This window comes from Paramisgurnus dabryanus, chromosome 15, assembly GCF_030506205.2.
Source record: "Paramisgurnus dabryanus chromosome 15, PD_genome_1.1, whole genome shotgun sequence".
NCBI classification, from domain to species: Eukaryota; Metazoa; Chordata; class Actinopteri; order Cypriniformes; family Cobitidae; genus Paramisgurnus; species Paramisgurnus dabryanus.
The window spans coordinates 23,371,545-23,394,970 of NC_133351.1; the positions used below are offsets into that span (position 1 = coordinate 23,371,545).

Genomic DNA, 23,426 nt, shown 5'->3' on the forward strand with positions numbered 1-23,426 from the left:
TTCAATCTATTTCAGTGTAGCCTAACTAATAAATAGATATGAAAACAACGGAAGTTTATGAAGCGTTACTAAAACATGTTACACTAAGCAGATAAATAAAACTTACCTCTTCTCATCACGATGCTCGTTAGAGGCCTTGCTAGACAGATATATGTGAGTCGCGCGCGGATAAATGCATTGATCTGTGCTCTGTCTTCAGCGCGTAAAACTGCTTTGGACACCTGTCACGCGGCGCTTTCCTCTCATCCAATATTGACATAGGGAGTCAAATGGGAGGGCCAGAGTAGATTACTTCTCTGTTATGTCAATCATGTTGCTCTGTGCAAACTGACCTAGCGTTTCACCGAATATTTAAAAAAAAATGAGTTGAGACATCTGGAGCAGAATGAGCGCGTGCACAAGGTCGGGGCAAGTGGACATACACAGTACAGTAGTGACCAAAAGCCATGTCCATCAATGGAAAGATCATGTCTTTGCCTTTGATTTAAACATATTAATGTGAATTAAACATTTTATATGGATGCTGTGTTTAGAGTTTATTAACATCGGCGTGGAGAAGAATTAAGGGTGGGTTGCAAAAAATAACATGCAATACATGCAGAAGGTTTATGAGTCAAGCCCAGGAGAATGACTGCTGCAATCAAAAACAGGAGGATCGACAAAATAATAACCGATACAGTTAAAGACAAAGTATGCTTATTCGTGCGCTTAATGTTTTTCTATATATTTTTTGGGGTTAACCACAAATAAGGAATTGTAGCCTACAAAACATCCTCCAAGAGCAACTTCTCCCAACCATCCAAGAACAGTTTGTGACTAACGAAGGCTTTTCCATCAAAGGGTTCAAACAAATGCTTGATTTTTTAAATGGAAGATTTTAAGACGAAATATGTGTGCCAATATAAATAATAAAAATAACACATTTTAAGCACTTTGTCACAATACCATTAATTTAGGTTTTAATAAAATGTTTAATTGATCACAATCCCTGTAATGACTTAACGTGACAGTGAATGATGACATCATTGACCGTTAAATTTTTATCGTAAGGTAAACAATGCAGCATCAACACTCAACAGATGTGTCTTTACAGACCCTATTTAAGAAACAAAGTCGGGCAATTTCAATGACAAATGAAGGTAAACTGACTTTAATTTAGAATGACCTAAATTGATGTTATGGACAGCTATTAGGAAACTACTTGACCGCAGACAGCTTGTCATTACATTGTAACTTTTTTAATGCAACACTGTTACCTTGCGGAGATGTTGCCCCCCTTAAAACAGCCGTGTGTCTGCCCTCTGCTGGTTCAATAGTATATTTCAACAACAGTGACGCCTTCAACGTGTATTAAGAGGTATTTATTGAACAAAAGAAAAATTGAAATTACTTCAGTGCTTACATCATTTTGTTAAAGTCTATCCCTCATAACATAGTTAATTTGTTTGCCTAGAACGTTAATTAATGTGACAATGACAGTTTAGATTGCTAACTAACACAAATCTAGACTAATTAAAAAACACTAATTAAAAGACTAATTAAACACTGTTAACCAGAGATCCCCAATCCTGCTCCTTGAGGGCCAGTGTCCCAGTAGAGTATAGCTCCAACTCTTATCAAACACACCAGAAGCAGCTAACTAAGGCCCTGTCCCAAATGGCACACTCCGGACTTCTGGACCTCCTCAGAGTCCACACTTAGATGACATCATGTAGTGCAGACCCTAGGGACCCTTGACTTGAGTGCAAGAGGGTGCACCAAAGTTGTATTTTGGCACAGACTCGAGCGTCACGCCGGAAATAGGAAGTTGCCCATATTTGTGAACTCCTCCCTTCCGTCATCTGATTGCTCTTTCGCAAGGACATCTGGGTTGGTAGAGTGCGCAAAGCCTGCTGCAGTGCGGGCTTCGCCAAAGACCGCATCAAGGGTTCGAAGGGGGCGCTGATGAGCAAGCGCAATTTAAGGCCACGAGACCGAATGTTCACATGAAGTGCGCCATTTGGGACGGGGCCTAAGCCAGGTGTCTCCAACCCTGCTCCTGGCGAGTTACCACCCTGCTTCCAACCCTGCTACAACCCACCTGTCTGTAATTATCAAGCAACCATGAACACCTTGATTAGCTTGCTTCAGTTGTGTTTAATTAAGGGTTGGAGCTTAAATCTGCAGGAGAGTAGCACACCAGGAGCAGGGTTGGAGACCCCTGTAACATACTAGTTGGTATGAGTTGGAGCTAAACTCTACAGGACATGTCCCTTTAAGAATACGTTTGGGTAACCCTGCTGTAAACAAACATTAACACTGCTTGAAATTTGTGCAATTGGAATTGAACTTTAAACTGACTGAGAGAAACACTGTGCCTTCACCAAGTGTTATGAATTGTCATGGTCTCCCACTATACATTCTGTAAAAGTAATAAACAAAAATCATATCGTATTTTATATAATGTCTCTATGGTCTAGAGAGGCATTTGAGATTAAAGTACAATATTAGAAATGTTATTAAAAGGACTGATCTTTGATTGAAACGTAACAAACATTTCTGCGTACCAAACATAGGAAAGTATTTAAATTAGTTTTTTTTATTGCTAACATTACCAATATAGAGATGAATATACCCAGTAATGAATTGCAAGGAATGATCAGGGTGTAATTTTAACAGGCAAAGCGTCATTATCCCTTTCCTAAGGTAGTTTGATTAGCTGGCCTGTGAGAGTCTTTTCAAATACGCTTCCCAGCCCGCCTTTCTGTACTCCTCTGCAGCTTTAAGACGATCTGGACTACCAATAATACCTCTTCCCACAATTATAATGTCAGAGCCTTTACAGCAAATCACATCTTCTGGACTTGAATACTGCTGGCCAAGCTCATCCCCTATAGGGCAAAATAAACAATGAGAAAACAGTGTACATACAAACAAATGACTGAATATTTTGTTGGATAGTATAATCATGTTCCTCTAACCAGACTTCATATTTTATATTAATTAAAGATTACCTCCTATGTGCATTTGCACTCCTGGCGTCATATGTACAAAACCAGGCTTTTCACTGATCTTTGATCCACTTATAAACCCGAAGACAAAGTCAGAATGCTCTTCGGCCATCTTCACCTAAAAAGCATTTCAAATACAAGGCTTAATCAAACCATAAATAAGCAAAGTGTTTATACAGGGCTAGAGCTAAAACTTTAAAGGGGTCATATGATGTGCTTTCATGTTTTCCTTTATGTCTTTTTAGTATTAAAAGCCGTTTGTGCATATAGAAGATCCTTCAATTCGGAAAGATTAAAAGTCTCAAACCCAAAGAGATATTCTTTCTAAAAGTGCACAACACCGGCCAAATTTATACGCAAAGAAGGAAGATGTAAATTTTATACTCGCTGTAGTATTGTTGCCGCCACCGGCATAAAGTGGAGACGCTGTGTTTTGGTAAGTGGCATAAACAAAACTTTTGCCTTAAAGAGTCACACAGATCCAAAATCGAAACTGACCTGTATTGCAGTGTGTCATGTAGCTGTCCATCAATGTAAACAATGTGCAAAGTAGTTGAACCAAAAAGTGCACGATTAATTAAGTTATTGGCTTCTAAAGTAGAGAGTCGACTCTGAATCGCTGAAACGAGTCGTCATATGGATTGAATCTCCTGCCTGACATAATAAAAACACTTTGCATAATAATATCGGCCTACAGCCTTGCCCGTAGGAGAAACAAAAACTATGACCTGCCCACAGCTAGTTAGTGTGTAAACATCATATCACTCTGTGTTTTCAGTTTGTGTTGTTTTCACTACCAAAGGATGAAAATATATGAAGAATCTGTGGTTAAAATTACTTTTCACGGAGGGATTTACTAGACGTTTGGCAATGAAAGATGGTTCAGTACCCACTTTATTTGGAACAACATGCGTCTCCCAACCACAACCTGTAAGTATGATTATAGCTACATACTTGCTTAATGAATGTAAAAATTTTTATGTCTGTCATCGTTTTTATAACCTGGACTAATGATGAATGATGTGTATTGATGTTGGTTTTTAAACTCTTAATATACTGTCACAGAGTCACATTAGCAAGCGGCAAACACATGCTCACTTATGGTTTTGCTATGACCCGGTTAGCTTACATCGGGGTGTCCAATACCTCGATCGCAAGGGCAATGCCGGTAGATCACACATAAGTTAACTGCTGCTCCATGTGCGAAATTGGCATTATGGTCTTAAAATACTTGCGTGTTACTAGAGAGAGAGAGAGAGAGCGAGAGCGAGAGAGAGAGCGAGAGCACGAGAGAGCGCGAGAGAGAGAGAGCGAGGCGCTAATTTATATGCTTCAAATACTGTTGTCATTTTTTTGTTTGTTTCACTAAACCGCATCTCCGCTATTTTAAAGAGGCCCTTCCACATAAAACCGTTTTTACTTGTATTTTTTGATATGTGTTAGGTCCATATGTGTTTGTGTTGTGTCGTGAATGTGAAATTAACTTCCACCTCCTCTGTCAGCTGTAGCCACTGAAAAGAAATAAGCGGAAAAATCAGGTCAGTTTGAAAAGCTTATCAGTGTGACGTGGAACTGATCGAGGTCATTACTATTCATGAGCTCTTCAACTTGAGACCGCGCCCACATATTACGTGTAGTTGAGTTAGTTTTCATAACAAGTTACAGCAAGGATGGCTAAGCGTCAACTGTACCGTATTCGGGTCATTGTTTTTGTTGAGAGACATCATTCCTATTAAACGAGGAAATCATAACAGTTGCTACATGTTTGGATGTTCAGAAGAACGCTGGATTTGAAGAGAGACTGCGATTAAAAAGCAATGCTCCTCCATCAATATTGGATCCGGACAGAATGGCGCAGCTTATGTGAGTAAAACACATTAGTACTACGTGTCACTGTGGCGGCCGGTGTTTTCTCTTCCGAGGGACGCGAATTCATGCTGCACACACGTTAAAAGGGTTTACGATAAAAGACACGCGTGTGTGTGTGTGAGTAAACACTTTAGTACTATGTGTCACTGTGGCGGCAGGTGTTTTCTCTTTCGAGGGACGCGAATTCATGCTGCACACGCTTTGAAATGGTTTATGATAAAAGACACGCGTGTTTGTGTGAGTAAACACTTTAGTACTATGTGTCACTATCAGTTGCGGCCGGGATTTCTCTTCAGAGGGACGCGATTCACGCGAATTGATGATGCACACGCATCAAATGTGATAAAAGACACGTGTGTTTGTGTGTTTGTGCATTCGTAACACGCGCATCGAAGGGTTTATGTAAAAGACGTGTGTATGTGTGTGCTGCTACACGCGCATCGAAAGGGTTTACGATAAAAGACACGTGTGTGTGTGTGTGTGTTTGTGTGTGTGTTTTTGTGCGTGGGTTTATGATAAAAGACACGTGTGTGTGTGTCAAAAGGGTTTATGATAAAATATGCGTGTGTAAGAAAGACACTGTGTCTTAAGACACTCACTTAACATTAAACTGATTACACATGAGATTAAATTGAAAGTTAGTTTGAACGAAAAACTGTTATCCAATCATAGCAGTGGGCGTTTACTTCCAAGTCGTCAATGCAGCCCACCCATTAAAACGGATCATTTCTCTAACCAGCTTCAAAATCAGGGTACAAAATGGCCAATTACTTATTGCTTTTGATGTTTTTGGATGTAAAAACCATGCAAACGTCATGAGTAGACCTCAGACAACAGTATAAAACAATAAAACGACAGAGGAAGGGCACCTTTAAGGAATACTCGACATGTGCTCAATGATTTTTTTTTACTTCTCAAAAAGAATAGAGTAATGGTAACAGCCCTAAATTCAATTTAGAGGTATAGTCCTAACAAGCATTTTAAGTGTTATAAAAAATAATTAACTGTGTTTTTAGCAGGTAGATCTTGTTGGCTCTATCATTTTAAAAGTAGATCGCCACACAAAAAAGTCTGAGACTCTGTCAGTTGACCTTTAAGAGCTACTGAAAGGTGCCGTTTAGGAAGACCGAGTCGTTGAACGGCTTCACACGAATCGTTTGGGGATCTCTGAGAAATGGGGTAATTTTAAATGTATATTTTGAGAAAATTACAGTGTTTTTTGACCTTGCATGCATTTTTTAACCTTTTGTCCGGGACTAAAAAAACAGTGATAGGATGCTTAAAATTGGCATCTTACTGGCTCTTTAAACAACATAAGCACATTGCATTACATCAATACATAAAATAATTTTCCTTGTAGCAACGTCATATGACCCCTTTAAGAATAAAAAACTAGTAAAATGGACAATACTTTAGTTCACATTAAAAGGTATTACTGGAGGTGAGATCAATATAACAAAGTAATTATTTAGAAAAGAAGTGTACCACTGCTTGTGTGTAATCCCCTGTTGCTAGACAACCCCGAGAGCTCATCTGAGCAATGAGCAAACAGCCGTGACCCAATGGCTTGCCAACAGCACTAAGACCCTGCAACACACCCGGACCTGGCAATGCATGAGCATTGATGATGTGAGCCCATGATGAGATCCGATAGATGCCGCCTGTAAAACACAAAGAAAAAAACTTTGATTAGATTATTTACATGAAACTTTTAACAGATAAGAATGGGATAGACCCCCAATTATCCAGTGAAACAAACACTCACCCTCATACTGATGCTTAACCGTGTTTCCAATATCTGCAAACTTGCGATCCTCAAAAATAAGAAAGTTGTGCTTCATAGCCAACTCTGTAAGTTTACTGGTGACATCTTCACTAAAATCTTGCAAGATGTCTACGTGAGTCTTCAACACACAAATCAGTGGACCCAACATCAAAGCGATCTCCAACAGCTCTTTAGAACTAGTCACATCTGCAGACACACACAGATTGGTCTTCTTTTCCTCCATGATCTTCAGCAGCTGAGCAGCGAGTGGATGTGTGTCAGGCAACCCAGCACGAGCGCCATAGCTGAGCATCTCATTAGAAATTGAGGATTTGTAGGTGTTATGTTCTTGAGTAAACCTCTTTACATCCTCAGAAGTAGCCAGGTCAATTTTTCCAGCTTTAACTAACACTTCCAAGAGTTTGGAGACAGAAACGACTGAATGTAGAGTAATGCCTTTATCAGCTAGCATTGAACTGCCTCCCTGTTCTCTGTCTATAAACACGACGGCATCTGTGATCTTCAGGCCTTCTTTCTCAAGCACCTCTGCAGTTTCTAGAACACTGCCTCCACTGGTCACTACATCTTCCACTATTAAACATCTCTGTCCAGGAAGGATGATCCCCTCAACAATACGTTTTGTTCCTGGAAAATATCACAAGACAAATAAATGTGTTGCAAATGGCAAAAGTGTGACCCTGTATGTGAAATCCAGGCTAAAGTCACATTGATTTTAATATTTGACATGACCTTATTCAGTCAAGATATCAAGTTATATTTTGTATTTATATTATGTTGCATGCTATTATATAAAAACATTGAATTCTATAATGTAGTACTGTTGTTGGTAGTCGCCTTATTTTTCTGAAGTTTAATTACCTAGAATTTATTTTAAAAAGTATGCATTTCAGAAAATGTAATTAAAACTAGTGGACCCCAGGCACCATCTCGCAACCCCCAGTTTGAGGACCACTGCATTAAAATCAGCATGAAATCAAAATTGTACTCTTTACTTTTTTTTACAAATAGTTCTTGATCTTATTCTGCACGTTGTTTCAAAAACTGACATAATCAGACCACAAACTAATCAATCCACTCAATTCCTGATTGGCAAGTACTGACCTATATTTTCGTTCTCAATGATTATCTTGTCTTCCTCATAAATTCAATGGGTGTTAACATTTCAGATTACAAGTTTGACAAATGAATAGGTTTATCATGGAGTTCATATATTGTAACTTAAGTTTTAAACTTTTTTACGGTCATTGTATACACCAATAAATAATTTGCGAGACACACCACGATATATTAATGTATATATATGGTTGACATACCGTAGTCTTTGGCCTCTTTTCGTCGAATAAGCATGGGATATTCATTGGTAGTGCAGATAATTGTGCTCAGAGGAAGCGCTGTGTAAGGAACACCACACACATTATCAAACTGTACTCCTGCATCCTTAGCACGCTTATGAAGAAACTTTGCCACCTAAACATAAAAAAACAAACAATGCGGTTTACAAAAACAAAAAACAGCCATAAAGCATACACAAACTGAACACGTGCTTACCTGGTCCATCAACGATGGATAAGATATGATTACTCTAAGATCAAAGTATATCGGCGAGAATTGTCCACTTTTAAGTTTAAATTTCCCAAATTTTACAGCATGTTTTTTGTGAAGTTCCACTATTAAACTATCAAGACTCGCGTCACCCATTTTAATAGAACTCACGAACTTTGATTCAGCTCAAACACTGCTACTGCACTCGTAATGCTAAGTCTAAAAGTGAAACTCCTCTTCTTCTTCTTCTTCTTCTTCTTTCTTCTTTCTTCTACGTTCTTGTTGAATGTTTGCAATCTTAGGTAAGTTAGATCATTACCGCCATCTACTGTGGTTAATGGATCAGACGCTTGAATCGCCCCATATAGCTTGAATCCCCAATTCCTTCTTTCCTACTTTGTCTTTGCCCAATTCTTTCTCAGCCAAGACAAGTGGGAATAAATCATCATAATGATAATAGCATATTTATGTTTTAATTGTGTAAGTTAGTATTAGAAATTGTATTAAAACTACATCATCATATGGGTTCAAAAGCTTCTTGTTATTTGTTGAACACATTTCTTCTGCATTTCTCCAATTACTTATTTTTTTCTGCATATTCATTACAATAATTAATTAAATGTTATTGTTTCTTTGTCTCTATCACACAAACCAGTAGGATGGATTTTTTTTTTCGTTTAATTTGCAGGTAGCACCAATGTTAAAGTTAAAGAGTAACTAAACCCTAAACCAACTTTTTTTAGTTAATGATCTGTAAGAATGATGCTTTATTAGTGCTGTTCATTGATTTTAGTACGTTTTTTGACATTTGGATATAAAGTGTTTCAATAATAAAATATATGGTGTAAAAACGTCTGAGTGCTGCCCTCTTCAGGTTGAACGGTGGCTACTGCAGTTGAATTTTCCTATTGGATGTTGGTTCCAAAAAATGACTCGTGACATAAGCAGGTTCAAGCTCACCACGCCCTTGATACGATCTCACCACACACTTAGTTCGTCCCCTCTATCTCCGTTGGGGTCTGCCCACTTTTCTTGCATTTTTCAAATATTGCCAGTGGGCGGAGTCAGACTCTGACAAGGGGTTTAGTTACTCTTTAAAGTGGATTATCGCGGAACCTCTCTCTTCGGTGGAGCGGCCCAAACTGACCGTGTTACCGCGATATCGATTTGAAAGCACAGCGTTTGGAATCTTCGTGAAAAATTCACACTAATAATGTTTAGTGTGAGGCTAAAATGATTTAAGTTGCGCCTTTTATGTAATTCCTTTTATGTGCGCCAAATTAGTTCATATTAATAATTTATAAACAACGGTTATGATTTTTTCAACAACATGAAAATATTAATTTATAAATAATATAAATATATAAAGAGTAGGCAAATACGCTAACATACTTTTATTTTGATAAGATTGCGACACAAGTCACGTGGTTTAAGAGGCCGGAAGCTCATAAACAACACTTTTTAAATCTAGTCTTCTGCTGTCTTATTTCTCTTTAATTAAGGACAAAGTACTATTATAACTTTCTCTATCACTGCTTAAAAAGTTTTTTTTTAATCTATAATGCAATAATCACGGTCTGGCCAAAGTGCGATGTATTGATAGTAACGACCACACTGATTTGTCATCATCTGTTGTCAGCAAACAGAAGTGTTGGTCATGTGCTGCTGATCTCAGCGCTTCACGTCTACATTTTTTAATCAGCCAAAGAAAGCATCATGAAAATAAGACTTCTGCTGGTATCAAATTCCACACTTCATGGAGGAGGATATCTGCAACACTGTCAACAACAAATCCAAGACTTCTTTGGAAAGTAAGTTCTCTATAAATATTTTTAAATGCTGATCTTGCAATCCTGAAATAATGATTTTATATATATTTTAATAAAAACTTTTAATAAAGATATCCTTATACCTTTTGACTGTATAGTGTCAACTGGAGAATTACAACATATCCATTAATTACACCTAAATTGTCTAATTTAACCATGCATAGGCTTAAGTATGACATGCATTTTTAACAACAGGGAAGTAAGGAGGATCCTCTTTGTCCCGTACGCACTCCATGATCGAGATGCCTACACTAAGACTGCCAGAGACAAGTTCAAAACATTAGGTTCGTTGCTTGGTTCATTGTAACTCATTTGAGTGGAGTCACTTTAGGTTTCTCTTCATCCCTCTTCTAAATGTTCTTCCAGGCTACGAGGTGGACAGCGTCCACGAGACATCAGACCCTGTGGAGGCTGTCAGGAAAGCTGAAGGAATATTCATAGGTATAAAGAGATATTCATTTGCTGAGAATAAATCAACAGCATTGAAATGTTTTTTTTTTCCCAATATACAGAGGGTCCAAACATTTGAAAGTTCATCTAAAGCAGTTGTTCTTGTACGCACTTCTTATACTGGGGGCCACGAGATTGTGTCAGGGGCCCCCCAGTTTTATGACATTTTGTAAAATACCTTAATAATCATAAATTCTGTGTAATTAAACCTCAGAAAAAATAATCCTACTAACTAACAGCATTACATAATTAATGCAAAATATGTTTTGTTAAATTTACATTTTAAAAAGTTTTACAATGTCATACATTTCCTTTGGGGGGGCACAAAAGGAAGCACCATACACAACGGGGGGCCACATGCCAAAAACATTTGAGAACCACGGGTCTAAAGTAACATGGTGTTTAAAAAAGATGGACTGTAGGCATAATGTAGGCGACAGCATTTAGCTAATTCTTGTTTTTGTGTCTTTTAGGTGGTGGTAACACATTTCGTCTGCTGAAAGCTCTCTATGACAACAACCTTGTAACTGAGATTAGAAATAGAGTTTTACAGGTTAGTGTACAAGCTTTTCATCAAAATGAAACAAAGCTGCAATATAATTATTAACTGTACCATATATGGATAAACATATTCTTATAGGATGGAATACCGTATATGGGATCCAGTGCCGGTACCAATGTTTCCACCATCAGCATCAGCACTACAAATGACATGCCTATCGTCTATCCACCAACATTTGCTGCTATTGGTTTAGTGCCCTTCAACATCAACCCTCACTATCTGGATACTGACGTCAACAGTAAACATATGGGGGTGAGTAGAGCTAAGCACAACCCAACTTTAGACAAAAATCCATAGATGTTTAATAGGGATTTATCTATTGTTGGTGTGTTTATTGAAGTACATTTTCCAATGAATAAAGGTCAAGTGTCTAGTTGCATTAATGCTCAATAAGCAGATGCTACAAAAAGACATTTACATGCAAATTCCTGAAGGTTTGATTTTTTGCATTTTACAGGAAACGCGTGAGCAGAGAATCATCCAATACCACGAGGAGCCGGATACACCATGTGTGCTGGTATGTCACATTAATGGTATCCAGTTTACTTGTTTTTTACTAATGTGGTTGATGTGTAATAATACAGTATACTGTAATGACAGGGTCTGAGGGAGGGATCTATGCTCTTAGTGGAGGGAAACAAAGCCACATTGCTTGGGAGCACCAAAGCACGACTTTTCCAGAGGTATTTTTGAAACCCTTCCTCATGCAGGCATGAAAAACACAGATATTATTAGAAAAATATTGAAGTAACAGTGTTGTTTTTGATTTCTTTCTTAGAGGGAAGCAAACCACCGAGTATGAACCTGGCAGTGATCTCAGCTTCCTACTCACTGATGCACAATAAGCTTATGCATAATAGACACAAACTGTAATTTTAACAATAAAAAAAATATCATGTGGGTTAAAGCAAACAAGTTTTGCTTTTAGCACAAGCTTGCATTTAGTTATTCATCAACCAGATAAGTGTTAACAGTTTCGCAAATCCTGCAAGGGCCTGGTCATTAATCTAGATAACATAAGTGTGTTATCAGGAACTTTAGACACAGATAAGGTAATGTAGGTAGTACAGTCATGCAGTTTTACAAATAAATCCAATGTATGAGCCATAATGAATAAGAAAAAATACAAATTACACCAGTACATTTGTTTATTGAATTATGGAAGCATTAACAACATATTGCTGAACAAACTCAAGAAAATGTTACTAGGAAAAATAAGTCCAGGCAGTGAATTGTGTTTTTTAAACAAGGGTTGATTCTCTAAAATACATATTTTTGTTACAATGATTAAGTTCTATTGATTTTTACAGACATTTTTACAAACAACCTTTGTAAAAAAAAAAAAAAACTCAAGACATATATCTTATAATATCTGTATTAAAAGCATACTTGATTGAATTACTACTGTTAACAAATTTTCATTTAGACAACATACTTTCGGCAACCCAATATGGGCATTAGTATAATACAGCAAAATGGGAAATCAAGATTAGGTTTGTAATTTGATGGGTGTCATATTGCAGTATATTTTATATGTGCAGTCAAAATAAAAAACAAATTGCTATGAAAAGCCTTTAACTAAGACAATCAATAAACATAAGTCAAATAAAAATCCATTCAAATTTGTAAAATTATGGTTTATACAATGGCAGCATCTTTATAAGAACACGGTAGTGCCTAACCTGTAAAAAATTACTGGTTGCTTGACTGAGATGAATCCTAAATGTAACCATGAACATCAAAAACAAGTCATAAGGGTCAATTTATATGCCATCTGAAAGATGAATAAATAGGCTTTCCATTAATGTATGGTTTGTTAGGATAGGATGATATACAACTATTTGAAAAAAAGAAAAGAAAATCGCCTTTAAAGTTTTCCAAATGAAGTATTTAGCAACACATATTACTAATGATAAATATTTTTTGATATTTACGGTAGGAAATTTACAAAATATCTTCATGGAACATGATCTTTACTTAATATCCAGATGATTTTTGGCATAAATCAATAATTTTGACCAATACAATGTATTGTTGGCTAATGCTACAAATATACCCATGTGACTTTTGACTAGTTTGTGGTCCAGGGTCACAAATGTGTTCTGTTTGTAATGTGTGGTTCAAAATATAAACATGCTACAATTTCACTGTTCTTTTGTGCAAACAGATTTTCTCTTGTTCTTTATAGAAATTTATCCGAATAAAATCCCTGAACTAATATATTTTTACAGTAGACAAACATAAGAATTGTTTTTTTTTCCAAAATAAAAAAAGCCCAAATAGTAAATAAGAGTCAAAATCCCCAAATTCTGAAACAACTGCCAAAAAATAAAAAAAAAGAATACCAAAACTGCTGCCAAGAGTCCAAAATAGTAGAAATTTGGCTACACTTAACAAAACAACACAAAAGTTTCTCCCACAGAAGAACGAAAACCAGAAATTTGTACCAAAGCATACGAACTGTTCCACAACATTAAATCTATTACAGGTTAAGACATAAAAAAAATCACTTTAAATGTATTAATATCTACACCCAATTGAAATCAAACCTCATCAAGTCTCAGTGCAGGTAAACAGAAAAGGCGCACAGTGGAAGAGGAAGGGACGCAGGGCTTTATTCTTTCAAACATCACTGCATGTTATGCTTATGTGTACCATTCAAAACAACAACAACAGGCACCATTAGGGATGTCCACAGATTATAAGTAAGCATGATCACGCTCGGATGCCTGCATTGAAATGCTGACCTGCTAATAAAGAGAAAATATTCTAAGGCATGTATTTCACTCTCACCAGTAGTGCCAATAGCCTGCAATTCTGGCATTCTCCTGCAGGTGTGCTATTATTGTATTGTTGCTGTAATGAACTGCTAAAGATGAAGACTTTAAGCTTCTGTGTTTTTCTCTCCATTCTCCTGAGGCTGGAGCTGTTCTTTTTCTATGTTGTCATCCTGTGGTGGCCGGACACGTTTAAAGAAGCCCAGCTGTGGAAGAAAAATAAGAATATAAGACTAGAAGAGTAGTCACTAATTCAGGGGTGCCCAACCCTGTTCCTGGAGGGCTACCGTCCTGCAGATTTTAGCTCCAACCACAATCAAACACAGCTGAAGCAGCTAATCAAGGTGTTCAGGGTTGTTTGATAATTACAGACAGGTGTGTTGGAGCTGGGTTGGAACTGAAGTCTGCAGGACGGTAGCCCTCCAGGGGCAGGGTTGGGCACCCCTGCACTAATTTATACGGTACATGTATGATTCCAAAAAACTACCCAAGGCTGGTAGAGTTACAGATCTGCAAAAGGACCAGTCAGTGATGAGGTTTTAAGTGCACAATTTAAAGGGGACATATTATGCAAATTCCACAACAACCCTTCACTAAAAAAAATCCACCCCCTTTTCTTTTTTAATTCCCTTTAAACCAAAGCAGTCTCATTAGACATGCTGTTCCCCTTCGAGGGAACTCGAGCTGCGTCGCCGAAGCTACGCTATGGGAACGCCCTCTGCGTGATTGCGTCTGAAGCACGTATGTCAAATCAGTCCAATGGTCAAGTGACACGTCATAGGCGGGTGACGTGGGAACCAGGAAGCTATAAAAAGAGCACCCAGCAAGCCAACTTCAGCTCTTTGTGCCTCAGCAAGCGAGTGTGTGTCATTATCATGTCTAAGTCCAAACAAAGTTTTAAGGAGTGTGCTTCCCCGTGTCCTCGTTTCATTACGAGCGAGGACTCGCATCATCTCTGTGTTATGTGCCTCGGGGCACAACACGCACGATCATCTCTTGAGAGGGGTGGTTGTGCACATTGTGATAGGATGCCGCTCCGTACGTTGCGCTCGCGGCTCGCACTCTTCGAGGAGGGTGGGGAGCCGCGTGTTCCCCACGGTTCTGGCCCCGCTGCTGCCGAGGCAGAGCGGAAGCTGCGATCGTGGGGATCACAACTAGATCTCGCGGACGAGCTTGAGACGGGTCTCCCCCTTTCTCAGCCTTCACCCGCGGGATCTAGTGCCCCGTCTCTGGATTCGGAAGCACGCGCTGCGGTTTCTTCCGCCCAGGGTGGGAGCCCAGATTTGCATTTATCGTCGTCCGAGGAAGTCGATATTATGTCTGTCGACGTGGTGGACGCTGAGGAGCCTTCTCATTCGTCCCCCGCGTTCGATGATTTGATGGAGGTTGTTACTAATGCCGTGGCTCGCTTAAAATTAGACTGGCCGGCGGAGACTCAGAGCGCGCGTCCTCAGAGTATGTTAGATGAGCGCTTTTTAAAACAGAAACCTCAACCTTCGCGGCGCAACATGCCTTTCTTTCCTGATCTCCACAGCGAGCTGTCGAGATCATGGAAAGCTCCGTATTCAGCCCGTGTTCATACCCCTCACGCCACCATGTATTCCAACATTGTGGGGATGGGTGAGCACGGATATTTAACGATGCCCCGGGTGGAGCAGACGCTTGCGAGCTATCTCTCCCCCGCTGCGGCGTCATCATTAAAATCGCCTTCGCTTCCCACGAAACCGGTTAGGTTAACCTCATCTTTAGTGGGTAAAGCTTATAAGTCTGCAGGGCAGGCTGGGGCTTCACTGCATACCTTAGCTGTCTTACAGGCGTACCAAGCAGAACTGCTTAAAGATTTAGATGCCGAGGCGGGGGGTACGTCTGATTTATTTAAAGAGCTTCGTCGAGTCACTGATGTGTCACTCAGGGCGATTAAAGAAACTGCGAAAGCCGTGGGTAGATCGATGGGAGCTCTCGTAGCCACGGAACGCCATTTATGGCTTAATCTGTCTGAGCTTAAATCCTCAGATAGGGCTTTCCTCTTAGACGCGCCCGTTGCGCCCTCCGGTCTTTTCGGCGATGCCGTTAATACTGTCGTCGAGAGATTTACGGAGGCTCGTAAGCAGTCGGCGGCGTTCGAACGCTATCTCCCCCGCCGTGCTCTTGATTCTAGGGCTGCTGGGCGGGAGCAGCCATCGTATAGAGCATCGCAGAAGCGTAGTGTTGCCACTCGTGGTCCCCCTCAAAAGAACTGGGGTTCGGGCGGTCGTACTCAGACATCTTCTAAACAGAAAACAGACCTGAGGGCTGTTATTATGGCGAGGAAGGCGTCGGCTAAAAAGAAGTCCTGAGGGACGTAGTGTCATGTTTCCGAGGGCAGCCCCCAATCGGGGAGAGCCGGCAGTCACCTCACAACACGGTGCCCGTCTCTCCTCGATGCCCTCGGGATGCCAGTGTGTTAACCCCGCCGCGGTGTGTGTTTCGGGGCACAGCGGCTTCATATTCTTGTGTGACTCGTGCGCGGGGCACGCAACACCTCTCTCCGAGGAGGGAGGCATTAATATCACCCAGGTTGAACCCTGCCAGTTTGGTTCAGGGCACCGGGAAAAGTTTAAGCAGTACACAAAAAGCCAGTCTCGAGAGGCTGGTCCCCCTTATAGAAAATTTGGCAGCGTGGAAACTCCTGCCAAACGTGTCTCAGTGGGTTCTGCAAATAATAGAAAAGGGCTACAAAATTCAGTTTTGTAACCAGCCACCCCAATTCAACGGCGTGTTATCTACCATAGTGGGTGCTGGGCAGGCTCTAATAATGGAACAAGAAGTAGAAACTCTCTTGTGCAAGGAAGCCATAGAATGTGTTCCTCCTCACAACAGGGAGTCAGGGTTTTACAGCCGCTATTTCATAGTTCCAAAGAAAGACGGGGGGTTACGTCCGATTTTAGATCTACGTCATCTGAACCGGTCTGTTGCAAAACTAAAGTTCAAGATGTTAACTATAAAGCAGATCGTCACACAAATCAGATCCGAGGACTGGTTTGTGACGATAGATCTAAAAGACGCGTATTTTCACATATCTATCCTCCCGCAACACAGGAGATTCCTGAGGTTCGCCTTCGGGGGCGTGGCTTACCAATATCGGGTTCTCCCTTTCGGTCTATCTCTGTCACCCCGTACATTTACAAAGTGCATGGATGCAGCGCTGGCTCCATTACGACTCCGGGGCATCCGTGTCTTAAACTACATAGACGATTGGCTAATTTTAGCCCAATCAGAGAGTATGGCAGCGCAGCATCGAGATGCTGTGCTGACCCACATGAGAGAACTGGGGTTAAGGCTAAATGCAAAGAAAAGCATGCTCTCTCCAGTACAGAGGACAGCTTTTCTTGGCGTTATATGGGATTCAACGACAATGCAGGCACATCTGTCCCCTGCTCGTGTGGAATCCATTCTTTTGGCTGTAGGCAGAGTGAAGTTAGGCCAGTCACACACTGTAAAACAATTTCAGAGGTTGTTGGGGCTCATGGCAGCAGCGTCCAATGTGATACCCCTTGGGCTGCTTCACATGAGACCGCTACAGTGGTGGCTCAAAACCAAAGGGTTTTCCCCGAGGGGCAACCCGTTCCGTCTGATCAAGGTCACGCGCAGATGTCTTCGTGCCTTAGATCTTTGGAAGAGACCATGGTTTCTCTCCCAAGGACTGATGTTGGGGGCTCAGTTCCGTCGAGTTACGCTGACAACGGATGCTTCCCTCACAGGCTGGGGAGCAACTATGGGGAGCCATCTGGCTCATGGATTATGGGGGGCCAGACAGCTCAGCTGGCACATAAATTGCCTAGAGATGATGGCAGTGTTCTACGCCCTGAGATGTTTCATCCCTCACCTGCGGGGCCATCACGTGTTAGTCCGGACAGACAACACGTCGGTAGTCGCGTACATCAACCACCAGGGGGGTTTGCGTTCACGCCCTTTGTACAAATTGGCGCGGCATATCCTTCTGTGGACACAGGGGAAGTTGCTGTCCCTCAGAGCAGTGTACATTCCCGGGTGTCTGAATCAGGGAGCAGACGTCCTGTCGAGACAGGGGCTGAGGCCCGGGGAGTGGAGGCTCCACCCTCAGGTGGTGGAGTCCATCTGGACGAGATTTTACCAGGCGGAAGTGGATCTGTTTGCGTCCAGAGAGACGACACACTGTCCGCTATGGTTTTCTCTCACACATCCAGCACCGCTGGGTCTGGATGCCATGGTTCAGCCATGGCCGAGGCTACGGCTGTACGCTTTTCCCCCGATCGCTCTGCTCCCGGGAGTTCTGGAAAGGGTTCGTCGCAACAACGTCCGCTTGTTGTTGGTTGCCCCACTCTGGCCGAACCGAATATGGTTCTCGGACCTGGTGTCCCTCCTCGACGGCTCACCTTGGGAAATACCCGTCAGGAGGGATCTCCTCTCTCTGGCGGGCGGCTCGATTCTTCACCCCCGCCCAGAGTTATGGAAACTGTGGGTCTGGCCACTGAGGGGGCCAGACTCATAGAATCTGGTCTCTCAGCTGAGGCTGCTGAGACCATTCTTCACTCCAGAGCTCCCTCCACGAGGAAGCTTTATGCCTTTAAATGGAGAGTCTTTACTTCCTGGTGCAGCAAACACCTGCATGACCCTGTGAACTGCCCAATTGGTACAGTCTTGGAGTTTCTGCAGGAAAAGTTCACCGCAGGGTTATCTCCTTCTACACTGAAGGTGTATGTGGCGGCCATCTCGGCTTACCATGTTCCTTTGGTCGGGCAATCCCTTGGGAGAGACCCGCTGGTGGTTCGCTTCCTTCGTGGCACTCGGAGGCTGAGGCCTGTAGTCCGACCCAGGGTCCCAGCTTGGGACCTGGCCGTTGTGCTGGAAGGTCTGTCCATGGCTCCGTTTGAGCCCATTGAGACCGTTCCAGTCAAGTTTGTGGCACTTAAGACAGTACTTCTGTTGGCAGTCACTTCTCTGAGGAGAGTGGGTGACCTTCAGGCCCTGTCGGTTTCCCCTACGTGCCTTGAATTCGCACCGGGGATGGTTAAGGCTTTCTTGTACCCAAGGCCCAGCTATGTGCCTAAGGTACCGACTAATGTGCCACGACCTGTCGTACTTCAGGCCCTCTGTCCTCCCCCATTTAGGGATAGGAATCAGGAAAAGCTTAACTTGGTGTGTCCAGTGCGAGCACTGGATGCCTATGTTCACAGATCTTCTTTGTGGAGGAGGTCTGAGCAACTGTTTGTGTGCTTTGGCTCGCCCAAGAAAGGCCTGCCGGCGACCAAGCAGACACTCAGTAAGTGGATAGTTGAGACTATCTCTCTGGCTTATGAGACCACTGGACGGCCTTCACCTATCGCCGTCAGGGCTCATTCTACCCGGGGTATGGCAGCCTCTAAGGCCTTGTGGCTAGGGGCTTCAATGCAGGATGTCTGTGATGCGGCAGGCTGGTCCTCTCCGCTCACATTCGTTCGGTTTTACGAGTTAGATGTTGGTGCTACGCCTGGAGCCCAGGTGCTCATGTCTTAAGCTGTGCGCGTTTTTACACACAGACAGGCATTTGGTAGTATGGTGTTTTGGTACATCGTTCCCATAGCGTAGCTTCGGCGACGCAGCTCGAGTTCCCTCGAAGGGGAACGTCTCGGGTTACGAATGTAACCATTGTTCCCCGAGAAGGGAACGAGACGCTGCGTCTCCCTGCCATACTCCCTGCATCCCTGTCTCGCCTTGCTTCGGCACAATTTAGCTGAAGTTGGCTTGCTGGGTGCTCTTTTTATAGCTTCCTGGTTCCCACGTCACCCGCCTATGACGTGTCACTTGACCATTGGACTGATTTGACATACGTGCTTCAGACGCAATCACGCAGAGGGCGTTCCCATAGCGTAGCTTCGGCGACGCAGCGTCTCGTTCCCTTCTCGGGGAACAATGGTTACATTCGTAACCCGAGACGTTTTGTTTCTTTTGTTAATGTGATGTTACACTGATAAAGCCACGCCCACAGCCAATGACTGACTGGTTAGATTTTACCCAAAAGCATTTCTAAAAGTGTTTGTTGTCATGTTGTAGCGCTACTATACTATTGTCTTAGAATGTATTGACAGGAATCAGATTTTTAAACTAAAGCAGTAGCTCATTTGCATTTAAAGGTACAAACATGAAAACAGAGCTTTTTTGTCTCCACCCAAATAGGGGCATTTTGGACATGCTATAATAAATTATCTGTGGGGTATCTTTAGCTGAACCTTCACAGACACATTCTAGGCACACCTACGACTTATATTACATCCTGATAATTTGTGCCCTTTAATGTAATTAAAAAGGCTATTAATAATCATGTTACATGTGTTACGAGAATGTATTTTGGTTGTGTTGTCTCTTGTTTTTGCTCTCTCTCTCTCTTACACTCGCAGATTGAGACTGACGGGTGAGTTGCTGTCCCATCATCAAGTGTAGCTCCACCCCGTGACTTTGATTGGTGACTGCTAATATGTTTCTTTTCAAAAGAGACGGGCTACGGTGAAATGGCAGCTTTCCACGACTACAGGCCGGTCGTGGTGCTCAAAGCTCCGTCAACCACCAGACCGAATATTTAATAGACTATTGTAATGGATTCACACTTGTAAAATATCTCTTTGTAGAGGTGACCTGCCCTGTATTTATTTCCCTTCCTTTGTCCAATCTACAAAGGTTAGTTAGTTTTCCCGTTTTCTTTTCAGAGTTGTTTTGTTTGTTATTTTGGGCGGATGGTTCACTCTTAAGTTGTATTCATTACTTTACTAAACAATGACTGAAATTGCTTGTTCTTATTATATAGTAAATTAAACCATATATCTATTACTTTAGTCTGACGGCTGGGCGAGCTTTAACTCCAATTTATTTGTTGCAACTTTTCCCCTAAAGGTTGAAACAGAATGGGGGCTCGTCCAACGGTTTTTATTAGCACTTTCGTTTTGTTAGTATACCTTGCTGGTGAGTAGCCCATTTTTTTTGTTTGTGTGTTCTCAAAATTGGCAGTTTTATTTTATATGTAGGGAGAGTGTGTACGGTTTGACTATGGATTTAGTATGGAGGTTTATAAACAATGACCTACGTTGAGGACGCTGCAGAAATGCCACAAATCTGATTTAGTTATGATTGCTGAATATTATGACATCGCTATTCCCAAAACTAAACAAGTTCTTAGAGATCTGTTGCAGGAGAATCTTTTGAGTGCTATTACAAGACATCTCTAGTGCTAATAAAAATGAAAGGAAACTTGTTGTGAAAAGGTGCTACTGTACTTTGTCATTCTCTTGTCATAAAAATACTGAGATCATCTATTTGTTTACCTTATACATGACAAAGATGAGCAGAGCCAGGAGCAGAAGTCCAGCGAGTACAGCCAGAGACACCACCCATCCAGGAACAGGCTGAATAAGCTCTGAATTCACCCAAATCACCTTCAGAGAGGCCTGGAGAGTACAGACAAATTGTAATGACAATGATGTTAAACTCAGGGACCAGCTGCTGTCTAAGCAGTATATATATATATAAGATATCTTAATGTTTCACACTGGTGTTATAATAAACCACAATATATCATCATATCACATTCAACATACTGAGCCTTTATTAAAGGGAATTTCAGTTTTTTTAAAAAAAAAACATCTCTTTATGATATTCTATCAGGATTTAATACTTACTGATGTCATGCTGGTTGGAAGCTCAGACTTTAAATTTTTATAAGGCATTTCTACCACGCTGAAGGAGGCGGATGATCGAACAGTGTATGACTTGTTTTGACTTTCAGCCTGAAAGAAAACATTTTGTTTTACTTTAGTAGCAGTTGTAAGGCAAAAGCTGTATTTTACTGGATTTATCAGTCAAATTATGTTTTTACCTTGAGGAATGTGCTGACAGCTAGTCTGGAGTAAATAAATAAAATGGCACTCTGTCCTTTCTCCAGACGCCCAATCCAACACTTTATCTCCTGACACTCTGCAGTCCCACAATCCTGTTCAGGTACACACAACCAATTGAGTTTGCACATTAATGCACACTGGCCTAAAGGACAGTTTACCGATGTTTACACAATGTCTACTAATGTTTTAATAATAGATGTACAACAACATATATCTCAATAAACTGTGACCTTCAATAAGTCTCATAATGCAATTATGAGTTTTTGAGTATTTTAATCATTGATTTTTAATCTTTGACATGACCTTACTCAGTTAAAATGAAAGATATCACGGAAATATTTTCACAGAATGATCTTCACGTCATTTAGGATGATTTTATGTAGAAAACAGTACATTTAAAAAAGAGAGACTTAAAGGAACAGTATGTAGGATTGTGGCCAAAACTGGTATTGCAATCACAAAACTTGTGGCTAAAACTGGTACTGCAATCACACAACTGCTGGCCAATACACAAAATGACAACATAAACATCAGTTGAGGGCTGCAACTCCACTTTTTAAATGACAATATCCTGGCCAGACCACTGTTGTCAGTGATATAAGTATTTGAAATGAAAATGATTTCTTAATGACTAGTGACCTATCAGGGCCATTTATGATTAATTCATATAAATTTCTTGCATACTGTTCCTTTAAGCTGAGTTTTCACAGATTGGGTCACAATTTATTAGAAACACAATTCAATAGAAAGCACAAAAAGTTGCGGTCAATTTTTTAAGGTGTGACTATACCAGAATCTCTAAGTTTTCCTCTCCTTGTTTATCCTCCAGGTCTCTGCGGTGCAGTCTGCGGTTCCTTCCCTCTGCCCTTTCCTCTCTGCCAGAAGTCTCATTTTTGTCAACCAATCTGGGATTCTAGGTAAATGCAAAATCATTTTTTTACATGAGATCCTTACATTTTCACAGGAAACGTATTAGAATAACATTCATGTTTTCATGAATTGTGAACAAGAAAAAGTGAAATGTTTGACCCATGTGTTAACCAACCAAAGGCAAAGCAGAGATGTTTACTGAAGTGTGTTCGATTTTCAAACAGGATGGTTATATTTGTTTCAAGTTGCATGTAACAGGCAAAGTTAAAAGAACCCTTGTTTAAGTGTGCAATGGATGACTAACGCTAGTGTTTGTGGCTGCCCTAAATATTTGTTAATACCAGACATAAACAAGGTCTTAGACAAATGAGATTGTCTGTGGGTGGGGCTACATATTGCAACAAGAAAGAAACCAAGTGATTAATAAATGCCCTGACGTTAGCTGCTTGGTTATGACACAGCTACAATCTTTTAAAACCTTTAAAGCAGGATACATACGGTTACATTCAAAGGGTTGATCTCTCTGTTTGAGCTGCAATTCATGTTCCCATCCACTTCTAATTTGGTGATGTAAAGCAGAGAACCATTGTTGAATCTGTAGGGCAACTGCACATCCAAAATGGCCTTGCTGAAGGTACTGGGTCCTCTGTTTCGCAACTATAACAAATAATATTTTAATACAAATCACAAGTGATGAAGACAATGTAATAAATAATGATCTTTACTGTGCACCTACCTCATAAATGTGCTGAACTAGAGGTCCAATGTCGTCCTCTAGAACAGGGTTTTCTTTCGGTTGCCAGTTAGCTATGGGTAGGAAAACCTGCTCCGGTGCAGACACCCTACAGGGGTACAGAGAATATAT

General features: G+C 41.1%; 3 protein-coding genes across 3 annotated transcripts in view; 1 reads left to right on the forward strand and 2 right to left on the reverse strand.

Annotated features, from left to right (window-relative positions):
• Positions 1–1,345: 1,345 nt before the first annotated feature.
• On the reverse strand, positions 1,346–8,441 carry umps (uridine monophosphate synthetase). Its single transcript, XM_065292811.2, has 6 exons — positions 8,194–8,441; positions 7,959–8,112; positions 6,625–7,269; positions 6,345–6,520; positions 2,994–3,108; positions 1,346–2,870 (listed from the first exon to the last, which is right to left on the reverse strand). The coding sequence occupies exons 1-6, from the start codon at positions 8,341–8,343 to the stop codon at positions 2,695–2,697; spliced, it is 1,416 nt and encodes a 471-aa protein (XP_065148883.1). The 5' UTR covers positions 8,344–8,441; the 3' UTR covers positions 1,346–2,694.
• A 1,172-nt stretch (positions 8,442–9,613) lies between these two features.
• On the forward strand, positions 9,614–12,869 carry LOC135782495 (alpha-aspartyl dipeptidase). Its single transcript, XM_065292816.2, has 8 exons — positions 9,614–9,998; positions 10,212–10,300; positions 10,383–10,457; positions 10,940–11,019; positions 11,107–11,280; positions 11,486–11,545; positions 11,629–11,711; positions 11,807–12,869. The coding sequence occupies exons 1-8, from the start codon at positions 9,904–9,906 to the stop codon at positions 11,871–11,873; spliced, it is 723 nt and encodes a 240-aa protein (XP_065148888.2). The 5' UTR covers positions 9,614–9,903; the 3' UTR covers positions 11,874–12,869.
• itgav (integrin, alpha V) overlaps positions 12,159–23,426 on the reverse strand; it is a 35,608-nt gene continuing 24,340 nt past the window's right edge. The window contains exons 24-30 of the mRNA XM_065249054.2: positions 23,298–23,403; positions 23,060–23,218; positions 22,482–22,604; positions 21,670–21,783; positions 21,473–21,580; positions 21,119–21,241; positions 12,159–14,011 (exon numbers count right to left, since the gene is read on the reverse strand). Coding sequence (XP_065105126.1) covers positions 13,913–14,011; positions 21,119–21,241; positions 21,473–21,580; positions 21,670–21,783; positions 22,482–22,604; positions 23,060–23,218; positions 23,298–23,403 — 832 coding nt within the window. The 3' untranslated portion in view covers positions 12,159–13,912. The remainder of the gene's footprint in view (positions 14,012–21,118; positions 21,242–21,472; positions 21,581–21,669; positions 21,784–22,481; positions 22,605–23,059; positions 23,219–23,297; positions 23,404–23,426) is intronic.

Bases quoted from the DNA above. Each gene is read 5' to 3' on its own strand.
- umps (XM_065292811.2), bottom strand. From the start codon at position 8,343: ATGGGTGACGCGAGTCTTGATAGTTTAATAGTGGAACTTCACAAAAAA. The intron at 8,113-8,193 runs GTAAGCACGTGT...TTTTATGTTTAG, and splicing joins ATCCATCGTTGATGGACCAG to GTGGCAAAGTTTCTTCATAA. The intron at 3,109-6,344 runs GTACACTTCTTT...AATGCTTTTTAG, and splicing joins GGGATTACACACAAGCAGTG to GTGAAGATGGCCGAAGAGCA.
- LOC135782495 (XM_065292816.2), top strand. From the start codon at position 9,904: ATGAAAATAAGACTTCTGCTGGTATCAAATTCCACACTTCATGGAGGA. The intron at 9,999-10,211 runs GTAAGTTCTCTA...TTTTAACAACAG, and splicing joins ATCCAAGACTTCTTTGGAAA to GGAAGTAAGGAGGATCCTCT. The intron at 11,281-11,485 runs GTGAGTAGAGCT...TGCATTTTACAG, and splicing joins TCAACAGTAAACATATGGGG to GAAACGCGTGAGCAGAGAAT.